Below are 18,982 nucleotides of genomic sequence, written 5' to 3'. Positions count from 1 at the left end.
TGCTGTGTTTGCTGATTCTCCTCCTGAAGCTTGTCTTCCTTCCAACCTACTCTCCCTAATGTCCCTTAAGTTTCATTTCCTTCTCCCGTTCTTGTCTTCATGCCTTCTTCAATGCAGCTCCTGCAATTGGAATTTCCTCTCAAACTGGTCTATCAAGCAACTTTATTTCTCTTTATTCAAATCTTTCCTTAAAACACAATTCTTCTGTGAGGCTTTTTAATAATAACCCCCCAAATAATTAATATAGACTTAAAAACAAACGATTTTTTTTAAAAAAAAGCATTTCTGGCTTGAAGATTAGACCTTGAGCCTCTATGCCTGCATATTTGGACTGTGTAATCTATGTTTTGGTTAGATTATCGATTCCTCAGGGTAGGAACGGTCTTTTTATAGGTTTATATGGGGCTGAGAATACTACCAGGGCTCAATAAATAAGAAACAATTATTCAAAAGTTAAGAGTAACATTGCACTTCAGTCTGCAAAATTTTGGCCAACAGAATTTTGTTGTGAAAGGAGGAAACAAAACACAGAAGCCTGTGAAGTTAATTTATTTTCAGCTAATAAATGACAATGGCATAAATGAATAATCAAAAAACAGTGAAAAGAAAGTTAACATGAAAAGTGAGTCCAGAAAGAATGTAAATAATCTAGTGGAAGTGAATGGGTTAGACTATAACACTTGTCCAAACTCATAGGAAAGGTGCTAAAGGAAGTGCTTCTCTGAACACATTCAGATGCCGTGCTTCCTACTTTCTACTCTGAAAGTGCCTGCTATCTCTAAATTACAATACAATGTATATACAACTGCAGACACTTGTAACTTTTATTTTTAATATTAATCAGCAACAGAAGCAACTCCCAATTTACCTTTTTAAAATAAAATATTAAATATCAGGTCAGGACAGTCCAATTAGGATTTACTTTTTTTAAAAAAAGGTTTACGTCACCAAATATTAACTCATATGGTTTATTTTTTAAATTATTAGTATTTCAGAGAAAACACGGCTCTAAATATTCCCCGGCAATATTTGCAACCCAATGGAACAATGCACTGCACTGGTACATAAAAACTAGAACATAAAATAGATTTGAAATCCATTATAAACAAAAGCAAAACTAACTAATCTGTCTTCCTTGTCCAAATTGAAAATGCAAAAAGTAAACAAATCAGGTTAATTGGAAAGAGTAAATTATATTGTTAAAATTATTTCATTTTAATCATTTAAGGTACTAATATTAACAAATGTAAGGGAATATTTTTGTTAAATATTATTTTTATTCTGACAGTGTCCCTTTAAAGTCTAAAATCAGTGTTTCCTTGGGAGAAGTATTACTGAAATACGCAGCTGGGTTTAAGTTTCCGTTTTCAAAATGCTGGTGATAAAGGGCTATTTTATCTTTACCATCATGAAATAAGATTCTCTGCTTGCAACACAGATTACAAGTAACAGAACACACGGGACATCAAAATTAATCCAATCTTTTGAGCCAATAACTCACTAATTTTAAGTACTAAACTTGCTACCACCAGAAAAATAGCTATATAATAACCAAGCTAATGGCTCAAAAAGGTGCCGCATTGGACAACTAATGCCCATGATTACCTTTATTGTTTAGCTGAGGATTTCAATGTATCATTCCTCTAATAAACATGCAGACACCAACCTGAATCTAAATGAAATCACGGTCAAGTGACTAGTGATTTTGGGGTGCCTCAACTAGAGACACCTCAAAGAGGCCTGATTTTTAGAGTGGATACTCAGCACTTTCTGAAAATCAGGTCTCATTCTGGGTCGGAGTATGCTGCGCCCTGGCTCTCCTCAGCTGCCATATGTTTCTTTGGGAATCAAAGCCAACCTGTACAAAGTTACAGCAGACTCCAAGTTGCTGTGTGTTGTGGCTGGGTGGGAGAATCAATTTTCTTCTTAATGTAGTTGCCATTGAGGGCCACAGGGTAGACACCACATCCACAGACCATCTGAAAATATTGGTGCCAGGAAACTACCAGGCTGGGCACTCACCAATTTTTACTACTACTAAGTATAACTAAAATTAATGAGGGGCCTTCAGAAAGTGAAAAATAAATTGTTTTCAGCATTTTGTCTCTCAAGCAAGTTTGCTATTGGAAACCTGCTACTCTGCTACCCTGCTATGGCCTCCTCGCTGAAGAAATTCTGGTGATGAAATGGGAAAGCATCATTCAGCTGACTGTACACAGCTATTAATGATCAAACAGAACTGTAGCATACTAATTTGTCCTTGACTGTTGAAACAGAGGGCCCATACCAGCATCCATGAAATCCTGAACAGTAGAGTTTAGAGTGACTGATAGCATGATTTAATCTAGTCTGTCTCCCCTAAGTTACAGAGTAAAATTTCTTTCTGTGAAGGAATTTTCATACCTTGGGGATAAAATTACTTAAAATTTGGTCCCAGCTCTCTGACACCATTGTGGCATGTGAGATGTGGGCTTCCAGTGCCTTTGGTATGCAGACAACGTCCAGTTTTAAATCTTTATCTTGTCTGACTTAGCTTTCCAAAGAGCTTATAACCAGAATATTCGGAGGACATCATCAAATATTAAGAAAAGGAGTAGTTTTCCTGTCTTTCATGGGTGGAGACACAAATTTCACTTTGTTAGGAAATTCTCCACCCCATCTAAATCATGTCCTCATTAGCCAGGAGCGGCAGGAATTACAGAGATTTTCTTTGATGTAGGAAGAAAGACTTTTTATTGTTTTTTTTTAAATTACCTTTTTTGTTTGTGGAACTTTAAAGTAAAGAAGCAACTCTGTTCTTTCCTTGTCTTATTCTATTTCTTTACAAAAAGACCCTGTGAAGAGAAAGACCGTCATACCCACTTATGTTTAAGAGATTGAGACTCCTGACCCTTCTCCGGGCCTAGCTTCAGAAATTGCATCCAAGTTTTCCCACTAGAACCTCTCAGGGAAGACTTCCCTTTAGGAAAGATTTTTAAACTTTAAGTGGTACTATGAACTCAATGAAACAATCTTATTTTCAAAAGGAATAGAAATTTTACATTGCTCCTTAAAGGGTTGATTTGGATCAAGGCCTCCTTTGCTGCTCCCTTGCCCAAATCTGTGAGACAAGTGGGGGGCACTTGGTAGAAGAATGAAATGCTACCAAGGAGACCGAAGAGAGCGTCTGGAGGCATATACCCAGTATGTCTCTCTAAGGAAAAGAACAGCCACTTCATCACCTTTTGTGAGATAACTGGAAGCTGAAAAACTAGATGTAGAATTGCTTAACCCAGAGGTTCTCAAACTTCATTGCACCGCGACCCCTTTCTGACAACAAAATTTACTACACGACCCCAGGAGGGGGGACCAAAGCCTGACCCCGTCCTGGGTGGGGGGGCCAAAGCCCAAGCCTCACCACCCCAGGCAGGGGGACCAAAGCTGATGCCCAAGGGCTACAGCCCTAGGCAGGGGGCCTGTAACTGAGCCCCACAGCCCAGGGCTGATGTCCTCGGGCTCCAGCTTTAGCCCCGGAAGGTGGGGCTCGGGCTTTGGCCCCGGCCCCAGCAAGTCTAAGCCAGCTGTGACAATCCCATTAAAACAGGGTTGCAACCACTTTGGGGTCCCAACCCACAGTTTGAGAACTTCTGTCTTAACCCCTTGCTGCTGTGTCCTCAAACCAAGAGTCAGCCTATAAACCCAAATCAGAAACCCAAGAGAATTTTTTTTAATCTAGCAGTTTTCAGGAGAAAAACTTTGAAGACGATAGTGGGTGGGGGGAAAGGAGGTTACTTAACTGTAACTGGAGGGTCTTCCAGATACGTGGTCCCTATTTGTATTCTACATGTGGGTACGCATGCGCACCATGCTCTCCTGACTCTGGAGATTTTTAGGAAGCAGTATCCATTGGTCCCCACATGAGCGGTTGTTCTCTTCATGCTCTGAACTGAGGGCATAAGGGGCAGTGCAGACTGGCGCCTCTCCAGTTCCTTCTCCTACTACAAATCTAGTAATATCCGCAGCAGAGAGAAAGGCAGGTAATGGAATACAAATATGGACTATACATCTAAAACACCCTCGAGTAACCTCCTTTTCTTCTTTGAGTGATGGCTCCTGTATGTATTCCACCTGAGAGATGAGTAAGCAGTAGTCATACCGGAAGTGGGTGCAAGGTCACAGAAGTGATGGCTGAATGTAATATTGCTGTCTCCACAGCTGAATCTGTAGTTGATGACTGGCTGAAGCGTAATGTCTTGTAAAGATGTGGAAGGAGCTTCAGGTAATTGGTCTACATATCTCTAGTAGAGGTACATCTCTTACAGATAAAGAAGAGATTGCTTACACTCTGGTGGAATGACCCTCACCCTCTCTTGGGGAGGTATGTGAGCTAGTTTCATAGCAAAGGAGAATGCAGCCAGAGATCCATTTAGAAAGACTCTGAGCATGTATATCTTGACCTCTCTGCTATGGTAACAAAAAGTCTAGATGTCTTTCTATGTGCTTTTGTAAATAAAAGGCCAGTGCTCTTTGGACATCAAGAGAATGAAGACATCTCTTCTCAGCAAACACATGGGAAAGAAAAAAAAATGGTAAGGGGATGGTTTGACTCTCGTGAAATTCTGAAATTACGTTAGTGATGAATTTCAGGTGGGGGTGAAAGAAAAAAGACCTTTTCTTTATGAAAGATAGCATATGGTGGGTCTGCCATGAGCCCTCCCAGCTCACTGACTCTTCTGGCTGATGTGATGGTGACTACAAAGGCAACTTTCATTGAGAGAGGGGTCATGGTCCATGTGGCTAAAGGTTCAGGAGGAGGTCTGGTGAGAGATGAAAGAATAACATTGAGGTCCCATTGAGGTCTTGGCTTCACCAGTCGTGGGAAGGATTTAAGAAGTCCCTTACGGAATCTATTTGTCATGGGATGAATTAAGAGGATACAGTCGTTGATAGGAGAATGAAAAGCACTGATTGCTGCTAAATGACTCTGTAAGGAGCTAACAGAGAGACCCAAGCCTTAAGGATAAGTAGATATTCTAGAATAGCAAGGATCCCAGTGCTAGGGAATTCTGCACAACTAGTAGTTATGCTGCAGAAAGAGTTACTTGATGTCTGATATATCAATTCCAGAGGTTGACTGTCTCTGCACACAGAGGAAAGGATATTGTTCCTCCCTGCTTTTTTATATTTAGAAGACAGTTAACATACTGTCGGACATTATCTGGATATGTCATGACTGAATGAGTGGGAGGAAAGTGTTGCAGACCCAACAGACCACTGTTAATTCCAATAAACTGATATGCAACCTGAACTCCCGAAGGGTCCAGTTGCCTTGTGCAGTATGATTGTTCATATGACATCCCCCATGTAAGAGGGAACTATCTGTAATGATACTCACCTCAGGTGTAGGTGTGAGGAAAGGAGTCCCCACTTGAACTTTCTCCGGCTTTGTCCACCGGACAAGAGAGGCTAGAATCTTGGATGGAACTATTAATTGGGACTGATGTTGATTTTTTCTGGTGAGTAGATGGACTGAAGCAAGGTATGCAGATAATGGAGATGGAGCCTGGCAAACGGCATCAGGTGTGCACATGAGGAAAAGGCAAGTCTAACTGAAGTCCATGGGTGACCTGTTTTATGAGATTGCCCATGGCATGGAATCTTTCAACTGGTAGCTAGGATTTTGCTCTCATTGAGTCTAAGGTTGCTCCTAAGAAGTTTGAGGACCTTGTGGGTGGTCAAAGAGGACTTTTTGTGATTGGTAAAAATTCCCAGGGAATGTAGCATACAGAGGAGGAATTGAGTTGGCAACTGGGCCTTGTATGGTCTGCCTGTCAAAAGCCAGCGAGTCACAAAAGCCACAGTTGAGGGATCCATACTCTTTCTGGTCACTTTCTCCTGCTAAGGAGGTTTACTCTGGCAAAATCTACAGAACACAGGTGTGAGGACTGTCCTGACCTTGAAGGAGAGGAGGGATCTCTTTTCTGGGGGGCATCCTTGGAAGAAGATGATTTGTCTCTATGCTTGTAAGAGTTTCCTTTACTCTCAAGAGAAGCCTTCTCCTTTGTCTTGGAAGTCTTAGCCTCGACTCCTGAGCTCCTGCACTGCCTGTTGACTGAGGCTGATGTACAGGGGGGTCTCCCCGACCCAGATCTGAGTGGAGTCTCCTGGCTTTCTCCATCAGATGTTTTCTAAGTCTTAGCTCTTCATCATCATGAGTTCTGGGAGGGAAGGAGCAGCAAATCCTGTACTTCACTGAGATGTGAGCCTCACCTAGGCAGTAATAGCAGAGTTGGTGTATGTTGCTCACTAAAAAGTAGTGGGGACAAGAAACGTAATTTTTGAACTCCAGGACTCTGGACATAATCCTAACTCCTCAGGAAGGATTTCCTGGGGACAGTGAAAAACAACTAACTAACCACACTAGTACTTAAAACTAAAAGAGTTAAATACTAAAACTATTTAAAAATATATTTACATATAGACACAATTGAAGAAGAAACTGGATGAAGGTTCCAACTCAGGCCATGTGGCAGTAACAAGGAACTGGAGAGATGCCACTTCCCTTATACCCTCGGTTCACAGTGAGAACAACAACTGCGTGTGTGTGGACCAATGGACACTGCTTATTAAAAATATCTGAACTAAAGATGCATCAGGCAAGGTATTTCCAATAGAGACAGGGAAGTGTTTCATTATACAAGGCACTGGTGATACTTCATCTGAAATACCATGTGCAATTCTGGTCCCCCATGTTTAAGAAAGAAGAATTCAAACTGGAACAGGTGCAGAGAAGGATTACTAGGATCATCCAAGGAATGGAAACCCTACCTTATGAGAGGAGACTCAAAGAGTTTGGCTTGTTTAGCCTAACCAATAAAAGGCTGAGATATGATTGCTCTCTATAAATTCATCAGAGGGATAAATATCAGGGAATTATTTAAGTTCAGTGTCAAAGCTGATGCAAGAACCAAGGGATATAAACTGGCCACCAGTAAGTTTAGGCTTGAATTTAGATGAAGGTTTTTAACTATCAGAAGAGCGAAGTAACAGCCTTCCAAGGGGAGTAGAAGGGGTAAAAACCTAACTGGCTTCAAGACTGAGCTTGATAAATGTATCGAGGGTATCGTATGATGAGACTGCCTACAACAGCATGTAGCTGATCTTCCACTGCTAGTAGCAAATATCTCCAGTGGCTGGTGATGGGACAACTAGATGGGAAAGGCTCTGACTTACTACAGATAATTCTTTCCCAGGTGTCTGGTTGGTAGGTTTTGCCCACATGTTCAGAGGCTAACTGATCATCATGTTTGGGGTCAGGAAGGAATTTTCCCCCAGGTCAGAAAGGCAGAGATCAAGGGGGAAGGGGGGGGGCTGCCTTCCTCTGCAGCATGGGGCACAGGTCACTTGCAGGTTTAAACTAGTGTAAATGGTGGATTCTCTGTAACTTGAAGTCTTTAAATTATGATTTGAGGACTTCAGTAGCTCAGCCAGAGGTTATGGGTCTGTTACAGGAGTGGATGGGAGAGGTTCTATGGCCTGCAATATGCAGGAGTTCAGTCTAGATCAGGGGCTCCGAAACTATGGGCCACAGCCAAAAGCTGGGCTGTGATACAGTCCCAGGTGGCCTGCCATGGGCAGAGTTGTGGGGGCATTGTCTCCCCAAACTGTATACATTGGCGGAGTGGCAGCTGGTGATGGTGGTTAATTGTAAAAGTTTTTTAAATCCCGTGAATTATTCTTCTATAAAGGGAGAAATGGAGCCTGCCATCTGCACAGGTTTGGAGTCAGAGAACTCCTGATAGGCAGCCCAAGGACCTGGCTCAGAGCTAAATACTTGGCGCATGAGTGCTGAACAATTTGTAGAGTGGGGGTTCTGACAGTCATTGAATAAACTGTAAACCCTGTATATAATGGAAACCACTTCAAGCCAGGGCATGCTGCAGTACCCCCACACCGCTAGTTCAAGCGCCTATGATTCGGCATGCTTCCAGCTGTTATGAGGAAGGTGAACACTTGCACTGTAAAGACTGTTGGGCATAGAAGAGACAGAGAAAATAAAAATCCAGTGGATCCAATTATATTGTATAGTGTTACATACCTGCATTTTTTTCTCTTGTTCATTTTCACCTATCATTCCTGAGCTACTAACACTTTCATTTCCATCAATAGACACCTGAAAATAATATGAAAGAAAAAAAATTAAAATTATATACCAGTTGCTTTTCTTCAGTGAATAATGCAGAAGTGAAAGGACTCAGCTTCTGAGGGCGCACACTCATTCATAGCTCTGTTACTCCATCATCTTGAAACATGGCTACCATATGGTATATTAGCTCTTAAAAAATGTAAAATCCTCCCCATGTTATAACAAAAGCCTTGTATAACTACCAAAGTGCTGAACTTCTTAAGGTTGTATTCAATTAAGGAGGGAGAGCAAGGACCAAATTTGTCCCGGATTTAACTACAGTGACTTCAAGAGCTAGTTTGGTCACCAATGACTTCAATTAAGCTAAAATCAGGGATGAATTTGGTTCTAAATCTTTCTTCTAACCAAACATTTCTAGCATTGTTCTGGGCATGGAGTTCCTGAAACTATTAGTAAAGGGGACATGATGGCAAATTTAAAAGTATAGAGCCAGATCATGCCCTTACAATGGCCCCTTTGAGCTGTTCCAACGGCACAAATAGACAGTAAAACCAGCTTAACTAGACAGCAAAGGATTCCTCCAATGTGGGAGAATCCACCATAACCATTTCTACACTATCCCCAAAGCTCCTGGCTCAGAAGCATTCTTACCCTAACCCTTTCAACAGCTAGCTCATGACTTCATCTCGTCTCAACCACTGCAATTTCTTTTTCTATAATCCTCCTACATCCAATGCCTTGTAAACTTCAGGGAGTTCCTACTCTCCATTACCTTCACTGGTTTCCAAACCACCTTTTAAATTATTCAAAATAACCCTTGTGGTTTTCCATATATTTGCTTCTACTATACCCCTCTGATTTTCTATCCACTTATACATTTGCTATCTCACTCTGCACTTTCAGTATTTAATTTCATGATCCCTACCTTCAACTCTACACAGTTTGAAGTTACATCTTTTATTTGTGATGCCTTGTCTATTAGGAATTCATCCTTTTCCATCTTCCACGCTTCTAACTAATTCCTCTAATTAATTCTCATCATATATTTCTTAGTTTACAAGATCTCTGTGTAAAATGTATTGTGATGCTATATATTAAAGAAACTACATACAGATAAAATGTATTATAATGTACCTTAGCTGCATACTGCTCCAAAGCACTGATGGTATCTGGATCAATTGTAGCATCTCCCGTATGAAGGCCTGCTACTGTGCCATCAGCTTGAATAGCTAAGATGGTATCTGACTGTGGCATTTGAACTGTATGGTGAATGTAAGCAGTGGTTCCATCTTCCAGCTGGACTGCCTGTAATGCACTCTGGTCATAACTGTCTAAGAAATAATATTAAAAACACTGTTAAGACAGGGAATGAATATCAGAGTCTGCATTTCTCCAATATAAAGGCATCACATATGTGAAATTATCAATACACATTAAAATGCTACTGATGAGTACAATAGTTTAGAAAATTGCTATCAATACCACAGGTTGAATTTGTTGTAAATGATTACTTACCCCAAAATACTTCTATTTCTGTCCGCTTATAAACAGCATTACAATTACAATTACAGCCTAGCTCTTACTTACAAAGTATTACACCATACACTTTGAAATTTCTACTCACTAGTGATCAATTAATTGTTGATACTCTCTGTTTTAGGATTTGTATACCTGCTTCCTTTACACTAAGAACCCAAGCATCCTTCAACGGCTAAAGCAATGTTTTGCCATTACTTTAATTTTACATAAAGGTTTAAACACTTTGCATATGGCATTGTTTACAGAAACGAGTAATCTGTGGGAACCTAATAAGCAACCACAACAATAATTTCAATATTAAGATCATATAAAGATGTAGGGCTTGAAACATTTACCCAATATCTACTAGCCTGAGGAGTAAGTCTTCCAATCAGGGTGAAAATACCTGTGCTGTCACTCCCCTCAAAGCCTTTGTGACACACAGTCCCATTGGTGATTCACTACTTTGTGTCAGCAACTCTTGATAGGCCTGACATACTCACTACACCTAACATTGCTGTGATGACATATATCCAAACATCATCATGTAATACATCACTGGAAAACTAATAACTCACTGATTATTAATATTCTCGTCTGATGTACAGAGTTATAAATATGTGCCTGAATTATGTTTTTAAAAGGCGTTTGGCAATCAATGCATAAACACTGTCTGCCATAGATAAAGAAATGTGTATTTGCTTGTCTGACCTGCCTGGTCACCAGGCAGAGACAATGAAGGCACATTTATATAAAAGGTAAAAAAGGCCATCAAACTAACGAGTGGGGAGATAGCTTCTTAAATATAAAGACAGCGGGGTCTGAACCTCAAATATAAGCAGCTGAATCAGCTAATTGTATACAATATTACTGTATTATACAAATGTATTGAGTAAGAGCTTTTATGAAAGCCTGTGACACACTAGTGATTAATATCAATGTAAAATGTATGCATTAACACTATATAACAAATTATAGATACTCACTGTTCTTATGCTTTCAAGTGTGTGACCACACACAGGGAGAAACAGGTTTTCTCCCAGATAGAGGGAAGGCAGCTACCTATTTGTCTCCAATGTAAATTAAGTAGTGTGGAATAAAAACAATGGAAGCTCAATTTACATACAAATCAGCAGGGGAATGGAAACTGTACCCCTGGAAAGCCTTCCTGCTTTGTGAAGCAGGGCCAATGAAATTTAGGAAGATAGCATGGTGTCTAAATCCCAGCAGGACTTACTTTCCAAAGAATACATTTCAAAGGTTAACTGGACTATAAAAGGAAAGGGGGAAAGAACCCCATAGGTCCATCACTTGGCGGATTCAAGGGGCCTGAGCTCTTGAAATCACAGAATCTTGAGTCCTTCAAGCAAGAGGGCTGAAGTCTCTGGGAACTGAATATTGGTGACAAACCTGCTTAGGCAAGGATTAAAAGTTAATTTTAGCAAGTACCTGTCCCTGAAGTGTATTTTTACTTTTGTTTGTTTGTAACCATTTCTGTCTTTATTTCTTATACTTGGTATCATTAAACCTATGACTTTTTGTTTAATAAACTTGTTTGACTTTTACTTTAAATCAATTCTATGGTGTGACTGAAATAAGAGCCTTTGTCAAACTGCAGTGAAATTAATGAACTGCTGTTTATTCTCTTTACAGCAGCAACAAACTTAACTTCTGTGAGTGTTCCAGAAGAGAGCTGGACACTGCAGGGAGATGTCTCGGGGAAATTCAGGAGTTGGGGTTCACTTTTACTTGTAAGGCAAAGTTTGGACTGGCAGAGCCCTGAGGAGTTTGCTGGCAAGGCAGACAGGCTGGTGTGGCAGGAGAATTGTCACACAGCTTAGCAGTAGCAAAACTCTCACTTGCTGAGGCTCAGAAGAGTAACTCAGTAACTCACAATTCTGGGAGCCTCAGCAAATTATCACACGGAGACAAAAAGAAAAGGAGTACTTGTGGCACCTTAGAGACTAACCAATTTATTTGAGCATGAGCTTTCGTGAGCTACAGCTCACTTCATCAGATGTATACCGTGGAAACTGCAGCAGACTTTATATACACACAGAGAATATGAAACAATACCTCCTCCCACCCCACTGTCCCGCTGGTAATAGCTTATCTAAAGTGATCAACAGGTGGGCCATTTCCAGCACAAATCCAGGCATTGGCACCCTGACAGCAGGATTGTCTGGCTATGTAGACTCCCTCCTCAGGCCCTACGCTACCAGCACTCCCAGCTACCTTCGAGACACCACTGACTTCCTGAGGAAACTTCAATCCATCGGTGATCTTCCTGATAACACCATCCTGGCTACTATGGATGCAGAAGCCCTCTACACCAACATTCCACACAAAGATGGACTACAAGCCGTCAAGAACACTATCCCCGATAATGTCACGGCTAACCTGGTGGCTGAACTTTGTGACTTTGTCCTTACCCATAACTATTTCACATTTGGGGACAATGTATACCTTCAGATCAGCGGCACTGCTATGGGTACCCGCATGGCCCCACAGTATGCCAACATTTTTATGGCTGATTTAGAACAACGCTTCCTCAGCTCTCGTCCCCTAAAGCCCCTACTCTACTTGCGCTATATTGATGACATCTTCATCATCTGGACCCATGGAAAAGAAGCCCTTGAGGAATTCCACCATGATTTCAACAATTTCCATCCCACCACCAACCTCAGCCTGGTCCAGTCCACACAAGAGATCCACTTCCTGGACACTACAGTGCTAATAAACAATGGCCACATAAACACCACCCTATACCGGAAACCTACTGACCGCTATTCCTACCTGCATGCCTCCAGCTTTCACCCTGACCACACCACACGATCCATCGTCTACAGCCAAGCTCTGCGATACAACCGCATTTGCTCCAACCCCTCAGACAGAGACAAACACCTACAAGATCTCTGTCAAGCTTTCTTACAACTACAATACCCACCTGCAGAAGTAAAGAAACAGATTGATAGAGCCAGAAGAGTTCCCAGAAGTTACCTACTACAGGACAGGCCTAACAAAGAAAATAACAGAACGCCACTAGCCGTCACCTTCAGCCCCCAACTAAAACCCCTCCAACGCATTATTAAGGATCTACAACCTATCCTAAAGGATGACCCAACACTCTCACAAGTCTTGGGAGACAGGCCAGTCCTTGCCTACAGACAGCCCCGCAACCTGAAGCAAATACTCACCAACAACCACATACCACACAACAGAACCACTAACCCAGGAACTTATCCTTGCAACAAAGCCCGTTGCCAATTGTGCCCACATATCTATTCAGGGGACACCATCACAGGGCCTAATAACATCAGCCACACTATCAGAGGCTCGTTCACCTGCACATCCACCAATGTGATATATGCCATCATGTGACAGCAATGCCCCTCTGCCATGTACATTGGTCAAACTGGACAGTCTCTACGTAAAAGAATAAATGGACACAAATCAGATGTCAAGAATTATAACATTCATAAACCAGTCGGAGAACACTTCAATCCCTCTGGTCACGCAATCACAGACATGAAGGTCGCTATCTTAAAACAAAAAAACTTCAAATCCAGACTCCAGCGAGAAACTGCTGAATTGGAATTCATTTGCAAATTGGATACTATTAATTTAGGCTTAAATAGAGACTGGGAGTGGCTAAGTCATTATGCAAGGTAGCCTGTTTCCTCTTGTTTTTTCCTACCCCCCCCCCCCCCCGATGCTCTGGTTTAACTTGGATTTAAACTTGGAGAGTGGTCAGTTTAGATGAGCTATTACCAGCAGGAGAGTGAGTTTGTGTGTGTATGGGGGTGGGGGGGATGTGAGAAAACCTGGATCTATGCAGGAAATAGCCCGACTTGATTATGTAAAGAGTTGTCACTTTGGATGGGCTAGCACCAGCAGGAGAGTGAATTTGTGTGGGGGGGTGGAGGGTGAGAAAACCTGGATTTGTGCTGGAAATGGCCCACCTGTTGATCACTTTAGATAAGCTATTACCAGCAGGACAGTGGGGTGGGAGGAGGTATTGTTTCATATTCTCTGTGTGTATATAAAGTCTGCTGCAGTTTCCACGGTATACATCTGATGAAGTGAGCTGTAGCTCACGAAAGCTCATGCTCAAATAAATTGGTTAGTCTCTAAGGTGCCACAAGTACTCCTTTTCTTTTTGCGAATACAGACTAACACGGCTGTTCCTCTGAAACCTGTCACACGGAGACAGTTTTGGGTAAATTTGGGACTGGGTGGGTATTTGGATCACTGCAAAAATAACTGGGTGGTGGAAGCCAGGGTGTGACCTGCACGCTTGTAACACTGGCTATTGGTGTCAGGGCTGTGAGCCACAGTACCACAGCACTGAAAGCACGCAGAGTTACAGGACAGGTTGTGTCATAACCCCTCATTGGTCTGGGTTAAAATATCATACCCGCACTGCAATTTAAATGAATAAAAGTACTGCATACTATGTACTATATGTAAATCACACAATTAACTAACTTTCACCTTATGAAGTGTACCAGATTCAGGGTTTTTAGTAGAAAAGTGAAACTAGCAAGACTCTGCTATTGTTTATGGTTTTCCCAAGATACACCAGAGTGAAAACTGACCAGATGCACAGCTATCTTCCTATCCACACACTCAAGAAGCCAGCAAAACATCAGTTTATACTCAGTCCATATTTTTTTCTTCACAACCATAAGGTCTAGAAATAATCACTCTCCTGTGTCAGATTTGGAAAGTAAATGGATACAGAAAGGTACGACTTCTAATGTGATAATGAAGGAGAAGGAAGATCATATATTGTCCAAGTCCTTTAGTGAAGTACACCCGTACTGGTACGACATTATTTTTCCCTTCTTTCGAAGGCCAATCTAAGGCTCAATTTAAAATAAAATAAATGTGCATACTTGACTGTCAGCTATGGTGTTCTTTGTGTGTTACATTGATAGGTCTTCCAAAAAGTATCAAATCTCACTCACAGAGTATTTAAAGGTTTCAGAGTAACAGCTGTGTTAGTCTGTATTCGCAAAAAGAAAAGGAGTACTTGTGGCACCTTAGAGACTAACCAATTTATTTGAGCATAAGCTTTCGTGAAGTGAGCTGTAGCTCACGGAAGCTTATGCTCAAATAAATTGGTTAGTCTCTAAGGTGCCACAAGTACTCCTTTTCTTTTAGAGTATTTAAAATGTCCCCAGAGCTCAAAAATCTCATTCAAGTTATGTCTGCTTTTTTCTGGTTTCCTTTTTTCATTTCCAGGTCCAGTCTTTCTTGAAATTCATACAAGGGTTTAAATTCTCTAGAAGTAGCATGACTGTTTCTAAGTTAAGATTCTAGGATAGCACACAGAAATGCCCAGCAATCTTCTGATCCAGCCATTTACTACTACATTCTGAATGAGGAAATCGAACCACTCTCAACTCAGCTGTTTTCAGATGTTCCTATTTAAATGCAACAAGTTATTTACAATAAGAATACTTGTAAATATGGTCATAATCTAAACATATTGTCAGAAGTGGTACTCTAGAAATTACAATTAAATTGTTTCATAATATAATGAATCACACTTCAAAATGCAGTTTACCTTTTGAAGCGTGATGAATAAATGCAGTCGTTCCATCTTCCAGCTGAACTGCCTGTCCATCTTCCAGGCGCAGACTGTCCCCTGTTTGGGGAAGGGAGGGTGGAGAGCATAACTTTAGGCATCACCAATCATAAATGTATTTGATTTAATGTTTTAACAGATTAGAAACCACAGTCACTAAAAATATTAACCTTCAAATAATAAAAGTATATGTATTGGACATCTGAAATTATTGTAACAATGTTTTATTGATTCTAACTATACTATATTATACCAGTGCAGTCAATATTTAAAAACATACTCATGGATGTAATATACTTACTACTTTTTGGCATGGATACATGTTGAACATAGGCAGCAGAGCCATCTTCTAGTTGAATGACCTGGCCATCCATTAATTTACCATCTGGAATACATTATATTTATGTAAAATATCCTATATGACATGTTACATTTTAAACCATACCATTGAAACTCTCTGGAATAAAGTATTTCATAGAACAAAAATACAGTTTAAGAAGTATTAACCACAGTATTAGGATGTGTAAAGTGCTTTGAGATCCTGGGATAAAAAACACTAAATTGGGACCAGATCCCCATTGTACTGGGTACTATACAAACAAGCAAATAAATACACTGAATACTCTGAAGCACTTGGCATTGGCCACTTTCAGAAGACAGGATACTGGACTAGATGGACCTTTGCTCTGATCCAGTATGGCCGTACTTATGTACAGTGAAGAATTATTGATTTTTAGTCAGGCACATACCTTTAGAATTGTGCTGTATGTAAGCAGTGGAGCCATCAGCAAGCGTAACTGCCTGCAAACTTACACCTTCCATGTTTTCTAAATTGTCACCATCTATTGGGGGAAAAAGTTTATTTACAATATTGCCAACTCCATACGCTCTAAAATTGTGAGTCAAGCCCCAAAAAATCATGGGATGGACTTAAAAGCTTTGTATTAGCCTTTTGATTTTGAACCTTTAGGATATACTGAGGTCACATTGTTAAGTTTTTATCCATAAGCATGAGAACTAAAATGTTTTATTTTAAATAAAAGCTAAAATTCTCATGATATAAAATGGCCTGAGAACTGGGGCTTTAAGAAAAACACCTAATATTGAAGACTCACAACAAAATCATGAGAAATGGCAGTATTACATGCACGTAATGTAAATCATTGTTCTGTGCACCATCAGTCATTAACACATAAAAGACCATTTTGAATAAAATATAGTAATTAGACAAAAGCTTTTATTCTTTTATAAATATTAAGCATGGCCAAGAAAGCATCAACATGTTAATATCAATCCTAAAACACCATTCTTTCTGTAAAACGGAGTCTATTTTGTACATCATTTACATATAAATTGGAATTACATAATCCAAAATAGTAATGCTGTATTTTAATTTGATTGGAATCAGATTTTATACTACAAACACAACTGTTATTTTAATTAAGCAATAATTTCATTTCAGAATTAAATCAAATTTCAGATTAATCAAATACACTATCTAAAAACAATTTGGTCTTTTTATTATTTTCTCCATTTGCAATACACAACATCACTCCAAAGCTTAGACGTTCAACAGAGTACACAGTCTGCTCTTTCTGAATGCAAAACTACAAACTGCATGATGATGTGGAGATACTTTAACCTGAATGCTCACCTTGCACAGCTACTGCTTCTGTCAAACAGAGAGTCACATGCTGAGCCTCCATCCCTCCTCCAGAAAACTCAGTCATTCCCTGAGAGTCTCGATTTATCTGGGCTAGTAACATTGTTTATCTAGAAACAAATAGCAAGTTTACAAAACATAAAGACTCAGAACCATAAGAAGTAACATCAAGAAATTATGTGAAATTTTATTCCATTTTCTGGATGAGACACAAATCCTAGAGGTTAAGAACAATCCTACTTTAACCAGAATTTCACTTAGCATGTTATGGATAGTTTGTCTTACCTACCTCATAGAGATGATACAATTATTTATTAGTGTCTGGAAAGTGCTTAGAAGATGAAAAAAAAGTGCTATATGAAATGGCCAACTATTATTCTCATTAACTTTATCAAAGTAATTGCTAGATTTTAGGTGGGTCCAACTCTATTTATACTTCAATTAAACTTCAGTAATTATACCGCTAATTAAGGCTTACTAAGCTTTAAAAAGTATTTGGGCCAGTTTACACTGTACTATAATCTCTTTTCAGACTTAAAAACAACAACTTTAACAAATCACACATGGCCATATGGAGAACCCCTTCTGAGTCCTATTAAAGTCAGTGGGACTATCCATTCAAGTAACTGCTCAACAGTAAGACTAAGAGGTTCACACTCTGGCCCATGCTAAAGAAAGACCTGAATATTGGGAAGTCAGACTGAATGATCCAGCTGTTTATTTTCTGGCTCTATTATTCAGGATTCTATTAAAAGAATGACCTGCTCGAAAGTAACTATGTTTTATGTTATAAAACTGTCACTATGAAAAGAGGAATTGACTGGCAAATGGAGACTGCAACTGAGCACTTACCTGGTAAAATCAGGTAACCTTATCCCTTTTCAATGAGAAATGTATTTTATCCAAGTTCAACACAAGGGACTACAGAACACTGTTGGATCCTAAAGTCTGCAAGTACGGTTTCAAAAATCATATATTCCACAATTAGCCAGCAGTTACGGATTAAATGGACAACAGTGACTTCTAAGAGCTCTGATGTTGGTTCCATCACCACAGAAATCAAAAACTGGACTGGACAGACCATATATTTCACTTGCACCTGCCAGCTGAGTTCTTCAGTGCTCTTTAAGTAACATCACATACCGACTCAACCAGGAATTCTTGAAATTGATTTGTATGGGCACTGCAGAGGCTCATTTCTCCCTTCTGACATATTGCACACAGAGCTGCAGATTTAGGAAAAATCATAGAGAAAACCTACACTAATTTATTAAGCTTCTGAAGCGCTTAGCTAGTTGGCTTTAAAGTTATATTTCTATTTCATCTCTTCCAATCAGACAGCTTCTCTTAAAGTAACAGAAACATAGATCATTTAGAAAAACATGCAAAAGGATTACATTTGCATATAACTGACAGGCAGATTTCTCATCTCATCATCTGGTTCTCTCATAAAGAAAAACTCCAGTGCAGAAAAATCACCTGGATCAGATATTATTCACACCAGGTTTCTGAAGGGAAAAAAAATGTGCAATAGCAGATATTTTAAAAGTGGTAGGATCATGGATAGGGCATGGGACTGGGTCACTGGAGATTTAGGTTCAATTCCTGTCTCTGCCACTGGCCTGCTGGGTGACCATGGACAAGTCACTTCCCTTCCTGTGCTTCAATTTCCCCTTTTGTAAAATAGATAGTGATACTGACCTCCTTTATAAAGAGCTTTGAGATTTAAAGACAAAAAGCCCTATCTAAAAGTTGGGTATTATTATTAATGATGATGGTCTAAGTTCTTAGCACTTACACAGTGCTTTACATACTCAGAGTGTTCTCTAGTCATTAACTAATTAATTTTCAAGACACCTCTCTCAAATAGGTTGCTTAGTAACTATCCTCATTCTACAGATGGGAGGACAGAGGCAAGGAAGTTACTGATCTTGCCCATGACTACATTCTGAATCTGGCAGGGATTAGAATGAAGGAAGTCCTGGCCACCAGCCCAGTGCTCAGTCCACTGAACTGTGTTGCCTCTCTTATATTCATACAATACATCCTTTAGAAGATCTAATGTAGCTAAAAACTGGAAAGC

At 40.0% G+C, this 18,982-nt stretch overlaps 1 protein-coding gene across 2 annotated transcripts in view; it reads right to left on the bottom strand.

Annotated features, from left to right (window-relative positions):
- Positions 1–18,982, bottom strand: part of ZNF143 (zinc finger protein 143) — a 77,210-nt gene that overhangs the window by 44,107 nt on the left and 14,121 nt on the right. For both annotated transcript variants that reach the window (XM_048852749.2, XM_048852751.2), the window contains exons 2-7: positions 16,891–17,009; positions 15,986–16,078; positions 15,538–15,621; positions 15,216–15,296; positions 9,260–9,456; positions 8,078–8,152 (exon numbers count right to left, since the gene is read on the bottom strand). In XM_048852749.2, the coding sequence (XP_048708706.1) occupies positions 8,078–8,152; positions 9,260–9,456; positions 15,216–15,296; positions 15,538–15,621; positions 15,986–16,078; positions 16,891–17,002 (642 nt within the window). In that variant the 5' untranslated portion in view covers positions 17,003–17,009. The remainder of the gene's footprint in view (positions 1–8,077; positions 8,153–9,259; positions 9,457–15,215; positions 15,297–15,537; positions 15,622–15,985; positions 16,079–16,890; positions 17,010–18,982) is intronic.

Source organism: Caretta caretta, chromosome 6 (genome assembly GCF_965140235.1).
Source record: "Caretta caretta isolate rCarCar2 chromosome 6, rCarCar1.hap1, whole genome shotgun sequence".
Taxonomy (NCBI): Eukaryota; Metazoa; Chordata; order Testudines; family Cheloniidae; genus Caretta; species Caretta caretta.
Note: the sequence above shows the minus strand (reverse complement) of the source record. Positions and strands in the feature narration are given on the sequence as shown.